The following is a 22,908-nucleotide window of genomic DNA, read 5'->3' on the forward strand; positions in this document are numbered from 1 at the left end:
CCTGTGTGTCTATGGGTGTTCTGTATGACCACCACCTGTATTTATCCCATGTGTCTGTGTGTTGTAGTAGCGTGTTCTGCATGACCAGCACCTGCATTTAGCCTGTGTGTATGTGTGTTGTATGTGTGTTCTGCATGACCAGCACCTGCATTTAGCCCGTGTGTCTATGTGTGTTGTAGCAGCATGTTCTGCATGACCACCGCCCGCATTTAGCCCATGTGTCTATGTGTGTTGTAGCAGCATCTTCTGCATGACCACCGCCCGCATTTAGCCTGTGTGTCTGTGTGTGTTGTATGTGTGTTCTGCAAGAGCAGCACCTGCATTTAGCCAATGTGTCTATGTGTGTTGTAGTAGCATGTTCTGTATGATGAGCTCCTGCATTTAGCCCGTGTGTCTATGTGTGTTGTAGTAGCATGTTCTGTATGATGAGCTCCTGCATTTAGCCAATGTGTCTATGTGTGTTGTAGCAGCGTGTTCTGTATGATGAGCTCCTGCATTTAGCCCGTGTGTCTATGTGTGTTGTAGTAGCATGTTCTGTATGATGAGCTCCTGCATTTAGCCCGTGTGTCTATGTGTGTTGTAGTAGCATGTTCTGTATGATGAGCTCCTGCATTTAGCCCGTGTGTCTGTGTGTGTTGTAGTAGCGTGTTCTGTATGATGAGCTCCTGCATTTAGCCCGTGTGTCTATGTGTGTTGTAGTAGCATGTTCTGTATGATGAGCTCCTGCATTTAGCCCGTGTGTCTGTGTGTTGTAGTAGCATGTTCTGTATGATAAGCTCCTGCATTTAGCTCGTGTGTCTATGTGTGTTGTAGTAGCATGTTCTGTATGATGAGCTCCTGCATTTAGCCCGTGTGTCTATGTGTGTTGTAGTAGCATGTTCTGTATGATGAGCTCCTGCATTTAGCCCGTGTGTCTATGTACATTGTTTGTGTGTTCTGCATGACCACCGCCCGCACTCAGCCCATCTATGTGTGTTGTAGTAGCGTGTTCTGCATGACCAGCACCTGCATTTAGCCTGTGTCTATGTGTGTTGTATGTGTGTTCTGCATGACCAGCACCTGCATTTAGCCCGTGTGTCTATGTGTGTTGTAGCAGCATGTTCTGCATGACCACCGCCCGCATTTAGCCCATGTGTCTATGTGTGTTGTAGCAGCATGTTCTGCATGACCACCGCCCGCATTTAGCCTGTGTGTCTGTGTGTGTTGTATGTGTGTTCTGCAAGAGCAGCACCTGCATTTAGCCAATGTGTCTATGTGTGTTGTAGTAGCATGTTCTGTATGATGAGCTCCTGCATTTAGCCCGTGTGTATGTGTGTTGTAGTAGCATGTTCTGTATGATGAGCTCCTGCATTTAGCCCGTGTGTCTATGTGTGTTGTAGTAGCATGTTCTGTATGATGAGCTCCTGCATTTAGCCCGTGTGTCTATGTGTGTTGTAGTAGCATGTTCTGTATGATGAGCTCCTGCATTTAGCCCGTTTGTCTATGTGCATTGTTTGTGTGTTCTGCATGACCACCGCCCGCACTCAGCCCATCTATGTGTGTTGTAGTAGCGTGTTCTGCATGACCAGCACCTGCATTTAGCCTGTGTGTATGTGTGTTGTATGTGTGTTCTGCATGACCAGCACCTGCATTTAGCCCATGTGTGTCTATGTGTGTTGTAGCAGCATGTTCTGCATGACCACCGCCCGCATTTAGCCCATGTGTCTATGTGTGTTGTAGCAGCATGTTCTGCATGACCACCGCCCGCATTTAGCCTGTGTGTCTGTGTGTGTTGTATGTGTGTTCTGCAAGAGCAGCACCTGCATTTAGCCTATGTGTCTATGTGTGTTGTAGTAGCATGTTCTGTATGATGAGCTCCTGCATTTAGCCCGTGTGTCTATGTGTGTTGTAGTAGCATGTTCTGTATGATGAGCTCCTGCATTTAGCCAATGTGTCTATGTGTGTTGTAGTAGCGTGTTCTGTATGATGAGCTCCTGCATTTAGCCTGTGTGTCTATGTGTGTTGTAGTAGCATGTTCTGTATGATGAGCTCCTGCATTTAGCCCGTGTGTCTATGTGTGTTGTAGTAGGAAGTTCTGTATGATGAGCTCCTGCATTTAGCCCGTGTGTCTATGTGTGTTGTAGAAGCGTGTTCTGTATGATGAGCTCCTGCATTTAGCCCGTGTGTCTATGTGTGTTGTAGTAGCATGTTCTGTATGATGAGCTCCTGCATTTAGCCCATGTGTCTATGTGTGTTGTAGTAGCATGTTCTGTATGATGAGCTCCTGCATTTAGCCAATGTGTCTATGTGTGTTGTAGCAGCGTGTTCTGTATGATGAGCTCCTGCATTTAGCCCGTGTGTCTATGTGTGTTGTAGTAGCATGTTCTGTATGATGAGCTCCTGCATTTAGCCCGTGTGTCTATGTGTGTTGTAGTAGCATGTTCTGTATGATGAGCTCCTGCATTTAGCCCGTGTGTCTATGTGTGTTGTAGTAGCGTGTTCTGTATGATGAGCTCCTGCATTTAGCCCGTGTGTCTATGTGTGTTGTAGTAGCATGTTCTGTATGATGAGCTCCTGCATTTAGCCCGTGTGTCTGTGTGTTGTAGTAGCATGTTCTGTATGATAAGCTCCTGCATTTAGCCCGTGTGTCTATGTGTGTTGTAGTAGCATGTTCTGTATGATGAGCTCCTGCATTTAGCCCGTGTGTCTATGTGTGTTGTAGTAGCATGTTCTGTATGATGAGCTCCTGCATTTAGCCCGTGTGTCTATGTACATTGTTTGTGTGTTCTGCATGACCACCGCCCGCACTCAGCCCATCTATGTGTGTTGTAGTAGCGTGTTCTGCATGACCAGCACCTGCATTTAGCCTGTGTCTATGTGTGTTGTATGTGTGTTCTGCATGACCAGCACCTGCATTTAGCCCGTGTGTCTATGTGTGTTGTAGCAGCATGTTCTGCATGACCACCGCCCGCATTTAGCCCATGTGTCTATGTGTGTTGTAGCAGCATGTTCTGCATGACCACCGCCCGCATTTAGCCTGTGTGTCTGTGTGTGTTGTATGTGTGTTCTGCAAGAGCAGCACCTGCATTTAGCCAATGTGTCTATGTGTGTTGTAGTAGCATGTTCTGTATGATGAGCTCCTGCATTTAGCCCGTGTGTATGTGTGTTGTAGTAGCATGTTCTGTATGATGAGCTCCTGCATTTAGCCCGTGTGTCTATGTGTGTTGTAGTAGCATGTTCTGTATGATGAGCTCCTGCATTTAGCCCGTGTGTCTATGTGTGTTGTAGTAGCATGTTCTGTATGATGAGCTCCTGCATTTAGCCCGTGTGTCTATGTGTGTTGTAGTAGCATGTTCTGTATGATGAGTTCCTGCATTTAGCCCGTTTGTCTATGTGCATTGTTTGTGTGTTCTGCATGACCACCGCCCGCACTCAGCCCATCTATGTGTGTTGTAGTAGCGTGTTCTGCATGACCAGCACCTGCATTTAGCCTGTGTGTATGTGTGTTGTATGTGTGTTCTGCATGACCAGCACCTGCATTTAGCCCATGTGTGTCTATGTGTGTTGTAGCAGCATGTTCTGCATGACCACCGCCCGCATTTAGCCCATGTGTCTATGTGTGTTGTAGCAGCATGTTCTGCATGACCACCGCCCGCATTTAGCCTGTGTGTCTGTGTGTGTTGTATGTGTGTTCTGCAAGAGCAGCACCTGCATTTAGCCAATGTGTCTATGTGTGTTGTAGTAGCATGTTCTGTATGATGAGCTCCTGCATTTAGCCCGTGTGTCTATGTGTGTTGTAGTAGCATGTTCTGTATGATGAGCTCCTGCATTTAGCCAATGTGTCTATGTGTGTTGTAGTAGCGTGTTCTGTATGATGAGCTCCTGCATTTAGCCTGTGTGTCTATGTGTGTTGTAGTAGCATGTTCTGTATGATGAGCTCCTGCATTTAGCCCGTGTGTCTATGTGTGTTGTAGTAGGAAGTTCTGTATGATGAGCTCCTGCATTTAGCCCGTGTGTCTATGTGTGTTGTAGAAGCGTGTTCTGTATGATGAGCTCCTGCATTTAGCCCGTGTGTCTATGTGTGTTGTAGTAGCATGTTCTGTATGATGAGCTCCTGCATTTAGCCCATGTGTCTATGTGTGTTGTAGTAGCATGTTCTGTATGATGAGCTCCTGCATTTAGCCCGTGTGTCTATGTGTGTTGTAGTAGCGTGTTCTGTATGATGAGCTCCTGCATTTAGCCGTGTGTCTATGTGTGTTGTAGTAGCATGTTCTGTATGATGAGCTCCTGCATTTAGCCCGTGTGTCTATGTGTGTTGTAGTAGCATGTTCTGTATGATGAGCTCCTGCATTTAGCCCGTGTGTCTATGTGTGTTGTAGTAGCATGTTCTGTATGATGAGCTCCTGCATTTAGCCCGTGTGTCTATGTGTGTTGTAGTAGCATGTTCTGTATGATGAGCTCCTGCTTTTAGCCCGTGTGTCTATGTGTGTTGTAGTAGCATGTTCTGTATGATGAGCTCCTGCTTTTAGCCCGTGTGTCTATGTGCATTGTTTGTGTGTTCTGCATGACCACCGCCCGCACTCAGCCCATCTATGTGTGTTGTAGTAGCGTGTTCTGCATGACCAGCACCTGCATTTAGCCCGTGTATCTGTGTGTTGTAGTAGCGTGTTCTGCATGACCAGCACCTGCTTGTCTCTCCTACCTCAGCATGCTGTGGGTCAGCTAACGGGTGACTCTGCTCATGTAATGTAGGTTTGATGAGTGGAACGTGTGGTCCAGGTGCAGTAATGCACAGACTTACCAGGTAACAGTATCAGGTCCCTGCTCATCTTACTTACATGGAATAGATATATAATATAAGCCCCTATTAGGGACAGGAGAAGGGAGACAGCTGGAAGGTGCGAGTAAGGTTCTACCAATCTTTCCTCATAAGTTAATAAAAATTTATTTTTAATAAAACATAAAAGTAAACACTCCTATAACAAATAGAGAAGGCATAAAAGACATCACATTGAAGTCATGTTAATTCAGTAAAACATGTAACAATATTGCAGCATGTCTAAACTGCCACACAAATAGCAATGATTGTATCAAAATCTCCACAGTTTCCATATAATCGACAAATGAATGTATCCAATGTAATCCTTGCAGCTGCGTCCAGCTGAAAATAATGTCTCTGTGTAGGGTTTTTGTTAGATCCACAGGCTCAATATACTGTATATACCTGATTCTTGAAAAAATGTGAAAAACAGAGAAATAAGTGATCACCTTGCAGGGAACGTACTTAATTGGCCCAATTCTCGAATAACAATGGAACTTCACTCTAGGTATACATGTAATTAATATAGCGGTATTATAACCACAGTCACTTACCGGTATCTGTAGTCCGCTGCTGGTCGAGCAACCTCTTCGATGTGGCAGCTAGCATAGACCACTCACTGCTTAGCTCTGTGTGATCATCAGCATAGGGAGCCAGCAGCAGGTGGCTAGTAAACCGACGTCCACAACCGACTGATCCTAATGCTGGGCATACACTATACAATTTTCTGTCAGATATCTGTCCAATCTGGCTGGTTGGAATGAAAACCTGGTAATGTATGGGAGCAAATGACAGTCGATCATATGGTTTTAAACACTGAAAAAAGGACAAAACAAATTGTTCCAATTGGTTACATTTGTGTGTTTTAACCAATTTGTCTGAACAACCATTTTTGGCTATTTTCCGGTGTTTGTAAGCAAATGCACGATTGTCATTTGCTCCCATACATTACCAGGTTTTCATTCCAACCAGCCAGATTGGACAGATATCTGACAGATCATTGTATAGTGGATGGCCAGCTTTATATCGCGGTTTTGTTTCCCAGTGCGGACGGCAGTCTGCTGCCAATAAGCGTGTATTACTCACTGTCTGCGTTCTGTCCCATATCAGTAAGCGTGTTTACGACCAGCAAATGAAACCGGGAAAGGAGCCTTTGTGGAGAATGTGTTCTGACGTCAGTGCTGGGGAGATGATTGTCCAATTACCCAAATACAGGCCATCTACCATACAATGATCTGTCTATCACTAATGCTGGCCATACACTATACAATGATCTGTCTATCACTAATGCTGGGCATACATTATACACTGATCTGTCTATCACTAATGCTGGGCATACACTATACACTGATCTATCACTAATGCTGGGCATACACTATACAATGATCTGTCTATCACTAATGCTCGGCATACACTATACAATGATCTGTCTATCACTAATGCTGGGCATACACTATACACTGATCTGTCTATCACTAATGCTGGGCATACAGTATACAATGATCTGTCTATCACTAATGCTGGGCATACACTATACAATGATCTGTCTATCACTAATGCTGGGCATACACTATACAATGATCTGTCTATCACTAATGCTGGGCATACACTATACAATGATCTGTCTATCACTAATGCTGGGCATACACTATACAATGATCTGTCTATCACTAATGCTGGCCATACACTATACACTGATCTGTCTATCACTAATGCTGGGCATACACTATACACTGATCTGTCTATCACTAATGGTGGGCATACACTATACACTTATCTGTCTATCACTAATGCTGGTTATACACTATACACTGATCTGTCTGTCACTAATGCTGGGCATACACTATACACTAATCTATCACTAATGCTGGGCATATACTATACACTTATCTGTCTATGACTAATGCTGGGCATACACTATACACTGATCTGTCTATCACTAATGCTGGGCATACACTATACACTAATCTGTCTATCACTAATGCTGGGCATACACTATACACTTATCTGTCTATGACTAATGCTGGGCATACACTATACACTGATCTGTCTATCACTAATGCTGGGCATACACTATACAATGATCTGTCTATCACTAATGCTGGGCATACACTATACACTGATCTGTCTATCTCTAATGCTGGGCATACACTATACAATGATCTGTCTATCACTAATGCTGGGCATACACTATACACTGATCTGTCTATCACTAATGCTGGGCATCCACTATACAATGATCTGTCTATCACTAATGCTGGGCATCCACTATACAATGATCTGTCTATCACTAATGCTGGCCATACACTATACAATGATCTGTCTCTCACTAATGCTGGGCATACACTATACACTGATCTGTCTATCACTAATGCTGGGCATACACTATACAATGATCTGTCTATCACTAATGCTGGGCATACACTATACAATGATCTGTCTATCACTAATGCTGGCCATACACTATACAATGATCTGTCTATCACTAATGCTGGGCATACACTATACACTGATCTGTCTATCACTAATGCTGGGCATACACTATACAATGATCTGTCTATCACTAATGCTGGGCATACACTATACACTGATCTGTCTGTCACTAATGCTGGGCATACACTATACACTGATCTGTCCGTCACTAATGCTGGGCATACACTATACACTGATCTGTCTATGACTAATGCTGGGCATACACTATACACTGATCTGTCTATGACTAATGCTGGGCATACACTATACACTGATCTGTCTATCACTAATGCTGGGCATACTCTATACACTAATCTGTCTGTCACTAATGCTGGGCATACACTATACACTGATCTGTCTATCACTAATGCTGGGCATACACTTACACTGATCTGTCTATCACTAATGCTGGTTATACACTATACACTGATCTGTCTATCACTAATGCTGGTTATACACTATACACTGATCTGTCTATCACTAATGCTGGTTATACACTATACACTGATCTGTCTATGACTAATGCTGGGCATACACTGTACACTGATCTGTCTGTCACTAATGCTGGGCATACACTATACAATGATCTGTCTGTCACTAATGCTGGGCATACACTATACACTTATCTGTCTGTCACTAATGCTGGGGATACCCTATACACTTATCTGTCTATCACTAATGCTGAGCATACACTATACACTGATCTGTCTATCACAAATGCTGGGCATACACTATACAATGATCTGTCTGTCACTAATGCTGGGCATACCCTATACACTTATCTGTCTGTCACTAATGCTGGGGATACCCTATACACTTATCTGTCTATCACTAATGCTGAGCATACACTATACAATGATCTGTCTATCACTAATGCTGGCCATACACTATACACTGATCTGTCTATCACTAATGCTGGGCATACACTATACACTGATCTGTCTATCACTAATGCTGGGCATACACTATACACTGATCTGTCTTTCACTAATGATGGTTATACACTATACACTGATCTGTCTGTCACTAATGCTGGGCATACACTATACACTGATCTATCACTAATGCTGGGCATACACTATACACTTATCTGTCTGTGACTAATGCTGGGCATACACTATACACTGATCTGTCTATCACTAATGCTGGGCATACACTATACACTGATCTGTCTATCACTAATGCTGGGCATACACTATACACTTATCTGTCTATGACTAATGCTGGGCATACTCTATACACTGATCTGTCTATCACTAATGCTGGGCATACACTATACAATGATCTGTCTATCACTAATGCTGGGCATACACTATACAATGATCTGTCTATCGCTAATGCTGGGCATACACTATACACTGATCTGTCTATCACTAATGCTGGGCATCCACTATACAATGATCTGTCTATCACTAATGCTGGGCATCCACTATACAATGATCTGTCTATCACTAATGCTGGCCATACACTAGACAATGATCTGTCTCTCACTAATGCTGGGCATACACTATACACTGATCTGTCTATCACTAATGCTGGGCATACACTATACAATGATCTGTCCATCACTAATGCTGGCCATACACTATACAATGATCTGTCTATCACTAATGCTGGGCATACACTATACAATGATCTGTCTATCACTAATGCTGGTTATACACTATACACTTATCTGTCTATGACTAATGCTGGGCATACACTATACACTGATCTGTCTATCACTAATGCTGGCCATACACTATACAATGATCTGTCTATCACTAATGCTGGGCATACACTATACACTGATCTGTCTATCACTAATGCTGGGCATACACTATACAATGATCTGTCTATCACTAATGCTGGGCATACACTATACACTGATCTGTCTGTCACTAATGCTGGGCATACACTATACACTGATCTGTCCGTCACTAATGCTGGGCATACACTATACACTGATCTGTCTATGACTAATGCTGGGCATACACTATACACTGATTTGTCTATGACTAATGCTGGGCATACACTATACACTGATCTGTCTATCACTAATGCTGGGCATACACTATACACTGATCTGTCTGTCACTAATGCTGGGCATACACTATACACTGATCTGTCTATGACTAATGCTGGCCATACACTATACACTGATCTGTCTATTACTAATGCTGGTTATACACTATACACTGATCTGTCTATGACTAATGCTGGGCATACACTTACACTGATCTGTCTATCACTAATGCTGGTTATACACTATACACTGATCTGTCTATCACTAATGCTGGTTATACACTATACACTGATCTGTCTATCACTAATGCTGGTTATACACTATACACTGATCTGTCTATGACTAATGCTGGGCATACACTGTACACTGATCTGTCTGTCACTAATGCTGGGCATACACTATACAATGATCTGTCTGTCACTAATGCTGGGCATACACTATACACTTATCTGTCTGTCACTAATGCTGGGGATACCCTATACACTTATCTGTCTATCACTAATGCTGAGCATACACTATACAATGATCTGTCTGTCACTAATGCTGGGCATACACTATACACTGATCTGTCTGTCACTAATGCTGGGGATACCCTATACACTGATCTGTCTGTCACTAATGCTGAGCATACACTATACACTGATCTGTCTATCACTAATGCTGGGCATACACTATACACTGATCTGTCTATCACTAATGCTGGGCATACACTATACAATGATCTGTCTATCACTAATGCTGGGCATACACTATACACTGATCTGTCTATCACTAATGCTGGGCATACACTATACACTTATCTGTCTATCACTAATGCTGGGGAATACACTATACAATGATCTGTCTATCACTAATGCTGGGCATACACTATACACTGATCTGTCTATCACTAATGCTGGGCATACACTATACACTGATCTGTCTATCACTAATGCTGGGCATACACTATACACTGATCTGTCTATCACTAATGCTGGGTATACACTATACACTGATCTGTCTATCACTAATGCTGGGCATACACTATACACTGATCTGTCTATCACTAATGCTGGGCATACACTATACACTGACCTGTCTATCACTAATGCTGGGCATACACTATACACTGATCTATCACTAATGCTGGGCATACACTATACACTGATCTGTCTATCACTAATGCTGGTTATACACTATACACTGATCTGTCTATCACTAATGCTGGGCATACACTATACACTGACCTGTCTATCACTAATGCTGGTTATACACTATTTACTGATCTGTCTATCACTAATGCTGGTTATACACTGATCTGTCTATCACTAATGCTGGTTATACACTATACACTGATCTGTCTATCACTAATGCTGGTTATAGACTATACACTGATCTGTCTATCACTAATGCTGGGCATACACTATACACTGATCTGTCTATCACTAATGCTGGGCATACACTATACACTGATCTGTCTATCACTAATGCTGGTTATACACTATACACTGATCTGTCTATCACTAATGCTGGTTATACACTATACACTGATCTGTCTATCACTAATGCTGGACATACACTATACACTGATCTGTCTATCACTAATGCTGGGCGTACACTATACACTGATCTGTCTATCACTAATGCTGGCCATACACTATACACTGATCTGTCTATCACTAATGCTGGGCATACACTATACAATGATCTGTCTGTCACTAATGCTGGGCATACACTATACAATGATCTGTCTATCACTAATGCTGGGCATACACTATACAATGATCTGTCTATCACTAATGCTGGGCATACACTATACAATGATCTGTCTATCACTAATGCTGGGCGTACACTATACACTGATCTGTCTATCACTAATGCTGGCCATACACTATACACTGATCTGTCTATCAGTAATGCTGGGCATACACTATACAATGATCTGTCTGTCACTAATGCTGGGCATACACTATACACTGATCTGTCTGTCACTAATGCTGGGCATACACTATACACTGATCTATCACTAATGCTGGGCATACACCATACACCTATCTGTCTGTCACTAATGCTGGGTATACACTATACACTGATCTGTCTGTCACTAATGCTGGGGATACACTATACACTGATCTGTCTGTCACTAATGCTGAGCATACACTATACACTGATCTGTCTATCACTAATGCTGGGCATACACTATACACTGATCTGTCTATCACTAAAGGGTCGCCAGGTTACTAACACCTCTATTACTCCTAATGTACCCACCCTTAACCTCTCTCTAAGTGGTGTACCATTATTTTATCAGTGCCTCCACCCAAGTATTGGTTGTCGGTATGGGTCTACTTGGGAAAACCCATAGTACATATATATAGGACTTGCCTATGTAAGCCCAAGGATACACTCAATTATTAATATTACTCCCTATAGTGTAGTGTGTAGAAGGGGCAAAGACATCTGTTCCTTATACTTTTTGGTTGCTTGCATCACACCTCCAGGTAAGTAAACACAATTACATATAGATATAACGTTCTTTATATTGACAAAATTCCAAGTAAATAAGAACATACATTCACCTCATTATATGGCATAACAGTGTACTGTGTTGTATATTGACATACATGTGTTTATCTGAACAATGCAGTAACATCATGCATAAATAATAACAATATATCAAATAGATTTCCTCCTAAATACTAAGTTCTAAAAGTCCGGTTGCAGTTCCTGTGGATCTCTGCTATCAGAAGCCAAAACGGAATATTTACTTTACTGTGTGATCAAATATCAATATACCAGTTTTCAGCTTTGTCTGAATAAGTGCAGTTAAACTGTTCTCTCCCCCACCTCTTTAGTCAGTCTGGTATTAATGTGAGAGCATTAGAGATATAGTACATGAGGCTAGTAACGGTAGGTAACACGGCCTGCTATCGGTGTGACTGCCCAGCTCTCTCACTATACTGCAGCTGTATGTGTACAGTACATGAGGCTAGTAACTGCAGGTAACACGGCCTGCTATCGGTGTGACTGCCCAGCTCTCTCACTATACTGCAGCTGTATGTGTACAGTACATGAGGCTAGTAACTGCAGGTAACACGGCCTGCTATTGGTGTGACTGCCCAGCTCTCTCTCACTATACCATAGCTGTATGTGTACAGTACATGAGGCTAGTAACTGCAGGTAACATGGCCTGCTATCGGTGTGACTGCCCAGCTCTCTCACTATACCGCAGCTGTATGTGTACAGTACATGAGGCTAGTAATGGTAGGTACCACGGCCAGCTATTGGTGTGACTGCCCAGCTCTCTCACTATACCGCAGCTGTATGTGTACAGTACATGAGGCTAGTAACTGCAGGTAACACGGCTTGCTATTGGTGTGACTGCTCAGCTCTCTCACTATACCGCAGCTGTATGTGTACAGTACATGAGGCTAGTAACTGCAGGTAACACGGCTGCTATTGGTGTGACTGCCCAGCTCTCTCACTATACCGCAGCTGTATGTGTACAGTACATGAGGCTAGTAACTGCAGGTAACACGGCCTGCTATCGGTGTGACTGCCCAGCTCTCTCACTATACCGCAGCTGTATGTGTACAGTACATGAGGCTAGTAAGTGCAGGTAACACGGCCTGCTATTGGTGTGACTGCCCAGCTTTCTCTCTCACTATACCGTAGCTGTATGTGTACAGTACATGAGGCTAGTAAGTGCAGGAAACACGGTCTGCTATTGGTGTGACTGCCCAGCTCTCTCACTATACCGCAGCTGTATGTGTACAGTACATGAGGCTAGTAACTGCAGGTAACAAGGTCTGCTATCGGTGTGACTGCCCAGCTCTCTCACTATACCGCAGCTGTATGTGTACAGTACATGAGGATAGTAACGGTAGGTACCACGGCCTGCTATTGGTGTGACTGCCCAGCTCTCTCACTATACCGCAGCTGTATGTGTACTGTACATGAGGCTAGTAACTGCAGGTAACATGCTGCTATTGGTGTGACTGCCCAGCTCTCTCACTATACCGTAGCTGTATGTGTACAGTACATGAGGCTAGTAACTGCAGGTTACATGGCTGCTATTGGTGTGACTGCCCAGCTCTCTCTCACTATACCACAGCTGTATGTGTACAGTACATGAGGATAGTAACTGCAGGTAACACGGCCTGCTATTGGTGTGACTGCCCAGCTCTCTCACTATACCGCAGCTGAATGTGTACAGTACATGAGGCTAGTAACTGCAGGTAACACGGCTGCTATTGGTGTGACTGCCCAGCTCTCTCACTATACCGCAGCTGTATGTGTACAGTACATGAGGCTAGTAACTGCAGGTAACACGGCCTGCTATTGGTGTGACTGCCCAGCTCTCTCACTATACCGCAGCTGTATGTGTACAGTACATGAGGCTAGTAAGTGCAGGTAACACAGCCTGCTATTGGTGTGACTGCCCAGCTCTCTCACTATACCGCAGCTGTATGTGTACAGTACATGAGGCTAGTAACGGCAGGTAACAAGGTCTGCTATCGGTGTGACTGCCCAGCTCTCTCACTATACCGCAGCTGTATGTGTACAGTACATGAGGATAGTAACGGTAGGTACCACGGCCTGCTATTGGTGTGACTGCCCAGCTCTCTCACTATACCGCAGCTGTATGTGTACTGTACATGAGACTAGTAACTGCAGGTAACACGGCCTGCTATTGGTGTGACTGCCCAGCTCTCTCACTATACCGCAGCTGAATGTGTACAGTACATGAGGCTAGTAACTGCAGGTAACACGGCCTGCTATTGGTGTGACTGCCCAGCTCTCTCACTATACCGCAGCTGTATGTGTACAGTACATGAGGCTAGTAACTGCAGGTAACACGGCTGCTATTGGTGTGACTGCCCAGCTCTCTCACTATACCGTAGCTGTATGTGTACAGTACATGAGGCTAGTAACTGCAGGTAACAAGGTCTGCTATCGGTGTGACTGCCCAGCTCTCTCACTATACCGCAGCTGTATGTGTACAGTACATGAGGATAGTAACGGTAGGTACCACGGCCTGCTATTGGTGTGACTGCCCAGCTCTCTCACTATACCGCAGCTGTATGTGTACAGTACATGAGGCTAGTAACTGCAGGTAACACGGCCTGCTATTGGTGTGACTGCCCAGCTCTCTCACTATACCGCAGCTGTATGTGTACAGTACATGAGGCTAGTAACTGCAGGTAACACGGCTGCTATTGGTGTGACTGCCCAGCTCTCTCACTATACCGTAGCTGTATGTGTACAGTACATGAGGCTAGTAACGGCAGGTAACAAGGTCTGCTATCGGTGTGACTGCCCAGCTCTCTCACTATACCGCAGCTGTATGTGTACAGTACATGAGGATAGTAACGGTAGGTACCACGGCCTGCTATTGGTGTGACTGCCCAGCTCTCTCACTATACCGCAGCTGTATGTGTACTGTACATGAGACTAGTAACTGCAGGTATCACGGCCTGCTATTGGTGTGACTGCCCAGCTCTCTCACTATACCGCAGCTGAATGTGTACAGTACATGAGGCTAGTAACTGCAGGTAACACGGCCTGCTATCGGTGTGACTGCCCAGCTCTCTCACTATACCGCAGCTGTATGTGTACAGTACATGAGGCTAGTAACTGCAGGTAACACGGCTGCTATTGGTGTGACTGCCCAGCTCTCTCACTATACCGTAGCTGTATGTGTACAGTACATGAGGCTAGTAACTGCAGGTAACATGGCTGCTATAGGTGTGACTGACAGATAGACAGATAGACATATAGTGATAGACAGATAATTGTTTAGTATATACCCAGCATTAGTGATAGACAAATCAGTGTAGTGTATGCCCAGCATTAGTGATAGACAGATCATTGTATAGTGTATCCCCATCATTAGTGAGACAGATCAATGTATAGTGTATGCCCAGCATTAGTGATAGACAGATATGTGTATAGTGTATGCCCAGCATTAGTGATAGACAGATCAGTGTATAGTGTATACCCAGCATTAGTGATAGACAGATCAGTGTATAGTGTATGCCCAGCATTAGTGATAGACAGATCAGTGTATAGTGTATGGCCAGAATTAGTGACAGACAGATAAGTGTATAGTGTATGCCCAGCATTAGTGATGGACAGATCATTGTATAGTGTATACCCAGCATTAGTGATAGACAGATCATTGTATAGTGTATGCCCAGCATTAGTGATATACAGATCAGTATATAGTGTATGGCCAGCATTAGTGATAGACAGATCAGTGTATAGTGTATGCCCAGCATAAGTGATAGACAGATCAGTGTATAGTGTATGCCCAGCATAAGTGATAGACAGATCAGTGTATAGTGTATGCCCAGCATTAGTGATAGATAAGTGTATAGTGTATGCCCAGCATTAGTGATAGACAAATCATTTTATAGTGTATGCCCAGCATTAGTGATAGGCAGATCATTGTATAGTGTATGCCCAGCATTAGTGATAGATAGATCATTGTATAGTGTATGCCCAGCATTAGTGATAGACAGATCAGTGTATAGTGTATGCCCAGCTTTAGTGATAGACAGATCAGTGTATAGTGTATGCCCAGCATTAGTGATAGATCAGTGTATAGTGTATGCCCAGCATTAGTGATAGACAGATCAGTGTATAGTGTATGCCCAGCTTTAGTGATTGACAGATCAGTGTATAGTGTATGCCCAGCATTAGTGATAGACAGATCAGTGTATAGTGTATGCCCAGCATTAGTGACAGATAGATCAGTGTATAGTGTATGCCCAGCATTAGTGTTAGACAGATCAGTGTATAGTGTATGCCCAGCATTAGTGATAGACAGATAAGTGTATAGTGTATGCCCAGCATTCATGTCAGACAGATCAATGTATAGTGTATGGCCAGCATTAGTGATAGACAGGTCAGTGTATAGTGTATGCCCGGCATTAGTGATAGACAGATCAGTGTATAGTGTATGGCCAGCATTAGTGATAGACAGGTCAGTGTATAGTGTATGCCCGGCATTAGTGATAGACAGATCAGTGTATAATGTATGCCCAGCATTAGTGATAGACAGATCAGTGTATAGTGTATGGCCAGCATTAGTGATAGACAGGTCATTGTATAGTGTATGCCCAGCATTAGTGATAGATAATTGTATAGTGTATGCCCAGCTTAACGCGTTTCTTCCCGTATGGGATTTATTCAGGGGGATCATCATGATCTCGCTGGACTCATCTATGTTGGGTTGCGTGTTCCCTACATCTCATTCAGGCCCAGTATGGAGGTCAGCACGGCCCACGTATTACAATAGATGTGCAGGTTAGAGATATGTACGTGGCAGATTCACTATAAATCTTCTTCTTTCCTTCCATGAGGTGCGGGCTACGTTCTGCTTATATGGAGTTTGTTAATATTGATCCATCGGTTTTTGAAACTCTGTACATCCTGAAATCTTTCAATGTGCCCCTTGTCCTTGGGGCGCTGGTGATGGACGTGATGTTGGATCCCCCACAGCCAGGAGACCAATCTTATGAGACCTACATAGCGGTGAGTGCCGTGGACTGGACGATGAGATGGAGATCTCGGAGATCGCATACATACACAGTACTTACCCACACTCACATCTTGTAGCCATAATGTCCATTTGTCCAAATAGCATAAATAACATTACATAGTCACCTACCCATTGGGCCATGTCCTCTTCATTCCATGTAGGTATTCCACAAATGCGGCATCTTCTGCAATCCCCTTTCAAAGAAAACTATGGGGAGAGCGTTCATTGGCTGAGAGAGGCCAGCCCCCGGCTCCCTCATCCAATAAATGCTTGCCCCATAGGTTTCATTGGTGGAAATTACCACTAATAGCTAATTCCCAAAATAAATGTCAGCTATGCTTCTGATCTCTACTTAGGCAAACACACCGGGGACCTCATACACGTCCCATACAGCAAATATCATTGTGACAGTGCCGTGTACAGGAAGAGCCCAGAGCACAGGAAGAGCCCAGAGCACAGGAAGAGCCCAGACTTACAGAATACAGAAGGGAGAGCAGAGCAATGACTAGAGTATAGCCAGGGATTCTGTGGAGTATATTCAGCTCTGCAGAGATTATTCTCTGGCAGGAATCCCTATAAATAGTGAGTTTTAAAGCTAGAGACAGGGGCTCAGTAACATGAGACTTGTTATTATTAAGCAGACAATTTATTTAGCCAGACGGGCACAAATTGCAGCTATACTCTCACAAAAACTATTAACAAATTAGCAAATTACAGGTAGACGATAGATATGTGGGCCTGATTCAGACCCGCTCGTGAGCGCTGAGCGCTCGCAAGCGGGTCGATGGTGCCCAAGTGCGCATGCGCACGACGGAGGCTGCTCCGTCGTGCGCATACGCGAGACCCGAATAACGATGGCCAAGCTGTCGTTATGGGTCTCGCACCAAAGGGGGCATGCTGTCGATGGTGAGTGACAGCACGCCCCTTTGGTGGGTGTGCTGGGGGCGTGGCTGCCCAGACGGAGGCATTCCAATGGGAACGCCTACCGCCTGGGTCCGGCCCCAATGACATCACTAGTGATGTCAGAGGGAGTGCTTTTGACTCTGATAAGAGCCAAAAGCACTCCAGGGCTTGCGGCCAATGAGACCCTACCGCAAGGGTCTCGTCGCAAGCCCGATGGTCGCGATGGTCTTGACCATCGCGACCATCATTTTGGCCGCTCGCATAAGCTGTGGGTGGTAAACCACAGCTATGCGAGCGGCCAAGAGGCCGCAACAAAAAAAAAAAACGCCCTGATTCAGAGCGGGCGCTTGTTCAGAGCGTCTGGCTCTGAATCAGGCCCAGTGTGCGGGATGCAGTCAGGAAGCGGACGGTCGAAATGCCGACCGCTGGCTTCCCGACTGTCTAATTTCAGCAGGGGTGTAATGATAGGCATCTGAATTTCGACGCCTATCATTATCCCTATGCCAGAAGCTCAACCCCCGGCATACCGAATGAAGGTAAGCAGGACGGCGGGCGCAGACAGGTGGAGGGTTAGGTTAGGGGCTCCCGGGCCGGACTTAGGGTTAGGCACCCCCGGGAGGGTTAGGCTAGGGGAAGGGGGGGTTAGGCACCCCTGGGGGGAGGTTAGGGTTAGGCAACCCCCTCCGGGAGACTTAGGTTTAGGCTGCGGGGACGGGGGGGCTATGTTTAGGCACTTAGGGGGGGTTAGGGTTAGGCACTAGCGGGGAGGTTAGGGATAGACACCCTAAGGGAGGGTTAGGGGTGAGAACAGGGTTAGTTTTACTTACCTAAATCCCCTGTCGGGATCCTCACTGCTGCTGGTCTTACATACTGATTCCATGTGCGCTGACCCCCGTGTTTTGGTTTTGGTTCTAGTTCATCGTTGTGCTTTGGATTTTTTTTTTTCCCAAAAATTATACAAACAGCTAAAACCAGATACTGTCATTTGGGACTGTTTTTGCTCCTACACTATTATTAACCTCAATAATATTCAATTCCAGTCAATTTTGACCTCCTCACAGCTCACAATGTTGTTTTCACTTTTCACCAATATAGGCCAAAGACTGCAGTGAGCTGGCTGACAAAACTAAGCAACAGAGCAGCGGCACAAATGCACGGCAGTTTAAAATAATATACGACGTCTATGAAACATTAGCCCACAGCAGTGGCAGACAGGATGGCAGTTTAATAAACTATAAAAATGTTTGTCGTCTTTGCAAAAAGACAGTCAGGACTGCCCCAAACAGCGCATAATGCAAAGAAAAGAGGTGCAAGATGGATTGTTTTTTGGCCCTTCCACCCACCCTTATGTGGTCACTTCAGCGACAGGGACTAACACTTATGGATGAAGTGATTAGTTTGTTTGGCCCCCCTACAAAACAAGATACCAATGGGCTTATGGCATCTAACAGGGCTGTTAATGATTTCTTCTCTACAGTGGCAAGATGTCATCATTGTCATCCTCCTCCTCACCCTCATCACTGTTAACATCATCTTCATACAATATTAACTCATCGCATCATTACAGAAGTATCTATACTTGTAACTATCAGTAAAGGACTTCATCATGGAATTTATGGTTCATTTTATGAACATCATCTTTTCCACATTTTGAGGAAGTAGCCTCCTATGCCGATCACTGACAAGGTTCCTGGCTGTGCTGAAAACTCTTTGTGAGTACACACTGGACAATGGGCAGCTTAAGTAAAACAAAGCCAGTTTGTATAAGGGCATCCAAATTGCCTTTTTGTCCTCCCAGTAGTCAAAGGAACTGTCATCCATTCTATGGATGGTGACCATATGCATTATGGTAGAGGTGTCACTAATTTTGGGCAATTCTTTTAGCACTGACCAGATGTCAAAATGTTGTGCTGACTCATCCATCTCAACAATGGGTCTCTTGGAAAAGCTCAGTTTTTTTCCTGGCAGATCGTAGTTGCCAGAGAAACTGTCATTGTGTCATGTGCCACTTGAGCTGAAACTTGCTCACCAGGAGCTCTTTGCATCTCTTAAGATCTGTGTTGGAAAGTAAGACATGACTTAAACCTAGGATCAAGCCCCGTCAACAAAATGTAGTGATCAAATTCTAGATGTTGACATCCTCTGAATAAAGGACTTGATCTACAAGTCCAAAATACTTAGTGGAATCACTTTGTTTCATCTCCTCCTTCAGTTTCTCAAGCTGCTTTAACAAAATCTAATTAGGGGATCACCTAATATAAGCTGGCAGTCTGAACTAACTTCACAGATGAATAATTTGAATGGTTTCAGCACCTTGCATAACACAGAAAGTATTCTTCACTGTATTCCCTCTACTCTCCCTATGTCATGGTTTGTTGCTGTTCCTCCATTCGCTGAAGCATATAAAGAGTGGAGTTCCACCTTGTTACTACATCTTACTTCAGTTGGTGGCAGGGCAAATTGAACTGTTCTTGCAAGTGCTGCAATCTTCAACATGCAGTTGCTGAATGGTGAAAATGTCCCAAAATTTTTCAGGCCACTGACAGTATTTACTGCATGCATGTCAGTCATTTTATTTAAAATTCCGCACCACCAAATTGATTGTGTAAGCAAAATATGGGACGTGTTCGAATTTACCCAGCTGTGATGCTCTCACAATATTTGGGCATTATGAGCTATGACAAATCCCAAGGATAGTCTAAGCAGGATAAGCCATTTTGCTATAACATCCCTTAATTTTTCTAACAGGTTGACACCGATATTCCTCTTAGTGAAGCCAATAATACAGAGAGTAGCCTGCCTGGCAATGAACTGGAATTTTGTGTTAACTACTGCTGCTGCTGCTAAAGGCAATACACCCACCCAGTGGGCTGTCACAGTCATGTAATCTTTCATTTGCCAAGCACCACTTGTCCACATATCTTTGGACAGTGGGTACAAATGCATTTTGTAGGCCAAAAATGTTTTTTCTTTTTTTTTACATCCTGATACAGACGAGGAATTGCCTTTCTGGTAAAATGGAATTGAGATGGAATTTGGTAGCGGGGACACAGGACCTCAATTAGCTGTCTAAAACCAGATGCATTAATGGAAGATATTGGATGCAAATCTAATAATAGCATTGCCATCATGGCTTCAGTGATCCACTGTGCAACTGGGTGACAGCTGTCATACTTGCTTCCTTTTGCAAACAGTCAATTGTTTTTTTAAACTATTACTAGTATGAAGATCCACCCCCTGCAGCAGCAGGTGCATCGCTGAAGGATTTTTCTAAGGGATCCTGGATAGGGGAGGAGTCAGTTAACTTTAGCAAATTGGATGTAGGATTGCCTCCAATTATTAATGAGGAGATGGATAATAAAGGTATTGGTGGTGGAGATTGCAGGTACTGGATCTAGCTGAGAGATGGGAGCTAGCTGACGCTGGACTGCATGCTGTTATTACTTTCATATTTTGCAAAACACTTTTCATGAACTCGCTGCGAATACCATAACAGTGAAGAGGTTCCTAGTTGGTTAACATCCTTACCTCTACTTACTTTGGCTTCACAAATGTTACAGATGGCATAACAATTGTTGTCAGGATTTGGGTAAAAATAATTCCATATATAAGAGGTGGATTTTTTCATCTTATACCCAGGCATGACAATTGCCTTCTTATCACAGGGAAGAACTGCTTCCACTGTTGCCTGACTTACACAAACAACATCCTACTATCAACATCCTCATTAATGGCATCAGCTACACAAATATCCCCCTCATCCTGTTGCACTTACTCAGTAGCATCCTCAATTTCTATGTCAGCATCTTTACTTGTGCCACTCATCCCCACATTGGCAGGTGTGCATAAATGGTGTAAGAAGGGTTCTCTATGTGTCCTAAATCAGAAAGGTCAGGGTCCAATATAGCACTTGTGGACACCCTTAGACTCTCCTCAGGGATTTGTGGCATTTCTGAATACACAGGGTCTGATTCACAACTGTGATTATGCACGCAATCAGCCGATTGTTGTGTTCTGTGCATGCATCGCAGTGCGCGAAGATTCCACTGCGATCGCAATGACTACATAGACCCATCGCAGAGTGATTGACAGGAAGTGACCATTTGGGGTGGTGGTCTGTGAAATGCAGGCATGTCAGTGTGTTTGAACGCCGTTTCAGGGGTGTGCATAAATTAGCCATTGTGATGCCATACCCAGCTGGGATTTCACTGCGTACAATGAAGTTAGCCATTCCTGATTGAGGTCAGACCTTGTGCAAGTGTGTACGAGGCTCCAATTGTACTCAATGTTACCGATGGTTTTGCAGACTTGCAAAGTATTATGGATGTGTGTAAGGTAAAGTGGTTGTTCTTATGTTTAGCTGCAATGGCATTGTGATAGCAATCATTAGCATATTTTCGCAGTTGAATTACGTGCGTAATCACAACTGTGATCGCAATAGCGATCCTTGCTGAATCAGGCCCACAGTTTGTTCTTCCGCCATAGTGCTTTTTTTTCAGCACTGATTTTCCTGGTTTTTTTACAACTATATTGAGAAGGTTTTGCAACGTCATGTGAGGCAGAAAAAGATTCTTGACTGACAGCAGTTGCAGAATGACCACTCACAAATAAAGGCCAAGGCCTGAGCCTTTCCTTGCCACTGTATGCAGTGTATGGCATGTTGGCAATTTTGCATTTTGCTGCAGAAAACTTTCCCTTTATTATTGTTTTGATTTTAGATGCCCTGACTTAAACCCTCTACATCCTTGTGCACTGGCTTTTGTAGATTACATTTATGGACTAGTATCATCATGACTTGTGGCAGCAGCTTCATAGCTAGTAATTGGTTGCTGCTCCTGCTGTTCTATTGATTGATCATCGTGATCCATATCGACTCACAGCGCTGATATTATTAACATGATGGCTCTTGACCTACTGACCATTAGTGTTCTTAAACACTGTATCATGGCCTGAAGTTGTTTGAACACAAAATTTGTTTATTTACATAAAACGTACAACTGCCCACCAACTGCGAGGCACTGTACAGATAATATTAAGGTGGTGGCCTTTCACAAAAAAAAACACCAGAGTGCAGTTGTGCATCAATGGTTAATCGAACTTAATGCTGCAGTGCTCAGTTAAGTTACTTACGAGCTAGCTAGGTGCTAACCTGTAAGTAACTTACACTTGTATCACTTACACTAGTACTACTACTTGTTGTTAGTG

The 22,908-nt window shown here is 43.9% G+C and overlaps 1 protein-coding gene across 1 annotated transcript in view; it reads left to right on the plus strand.

Annotated features, from left to right (window-relative positions):
- LOC148442167 (alanine aminotransferase 2-like) overlaps positions 1-22,908 on the plus strand; it is a 384,891-nt gene that overhangs the window by 328,074 nt on the left and 33,909 nt on the right. The window contains exon 8 of the mRNA XM_088464134.1: positions 16,622-16,793. Coding sequence (XP_088320260.1) covers positions 16,622-16,793 — 172 coding nt within the window. The remainder of the gene's footprint in view (positions 1-16,621; positions 16,794-22,908) is intronic.

The sequence above is a fragment of the Taudactylus pleione genome, unplaced genomic scaffold (genome assembly GCF_031769625.1).
Source record: "Taudactylus pleione unplaced genomic scaffold, aTauple2 ptg001597l, whole genome shotgun sequence".
Taxonomy (NCBI): domain Eukaryota; kingdom Metazoa; phylum Chordata; class Amphibia; order Anura; family Myobatrachidae; genus Taudactylus; species Taudactylus pleione.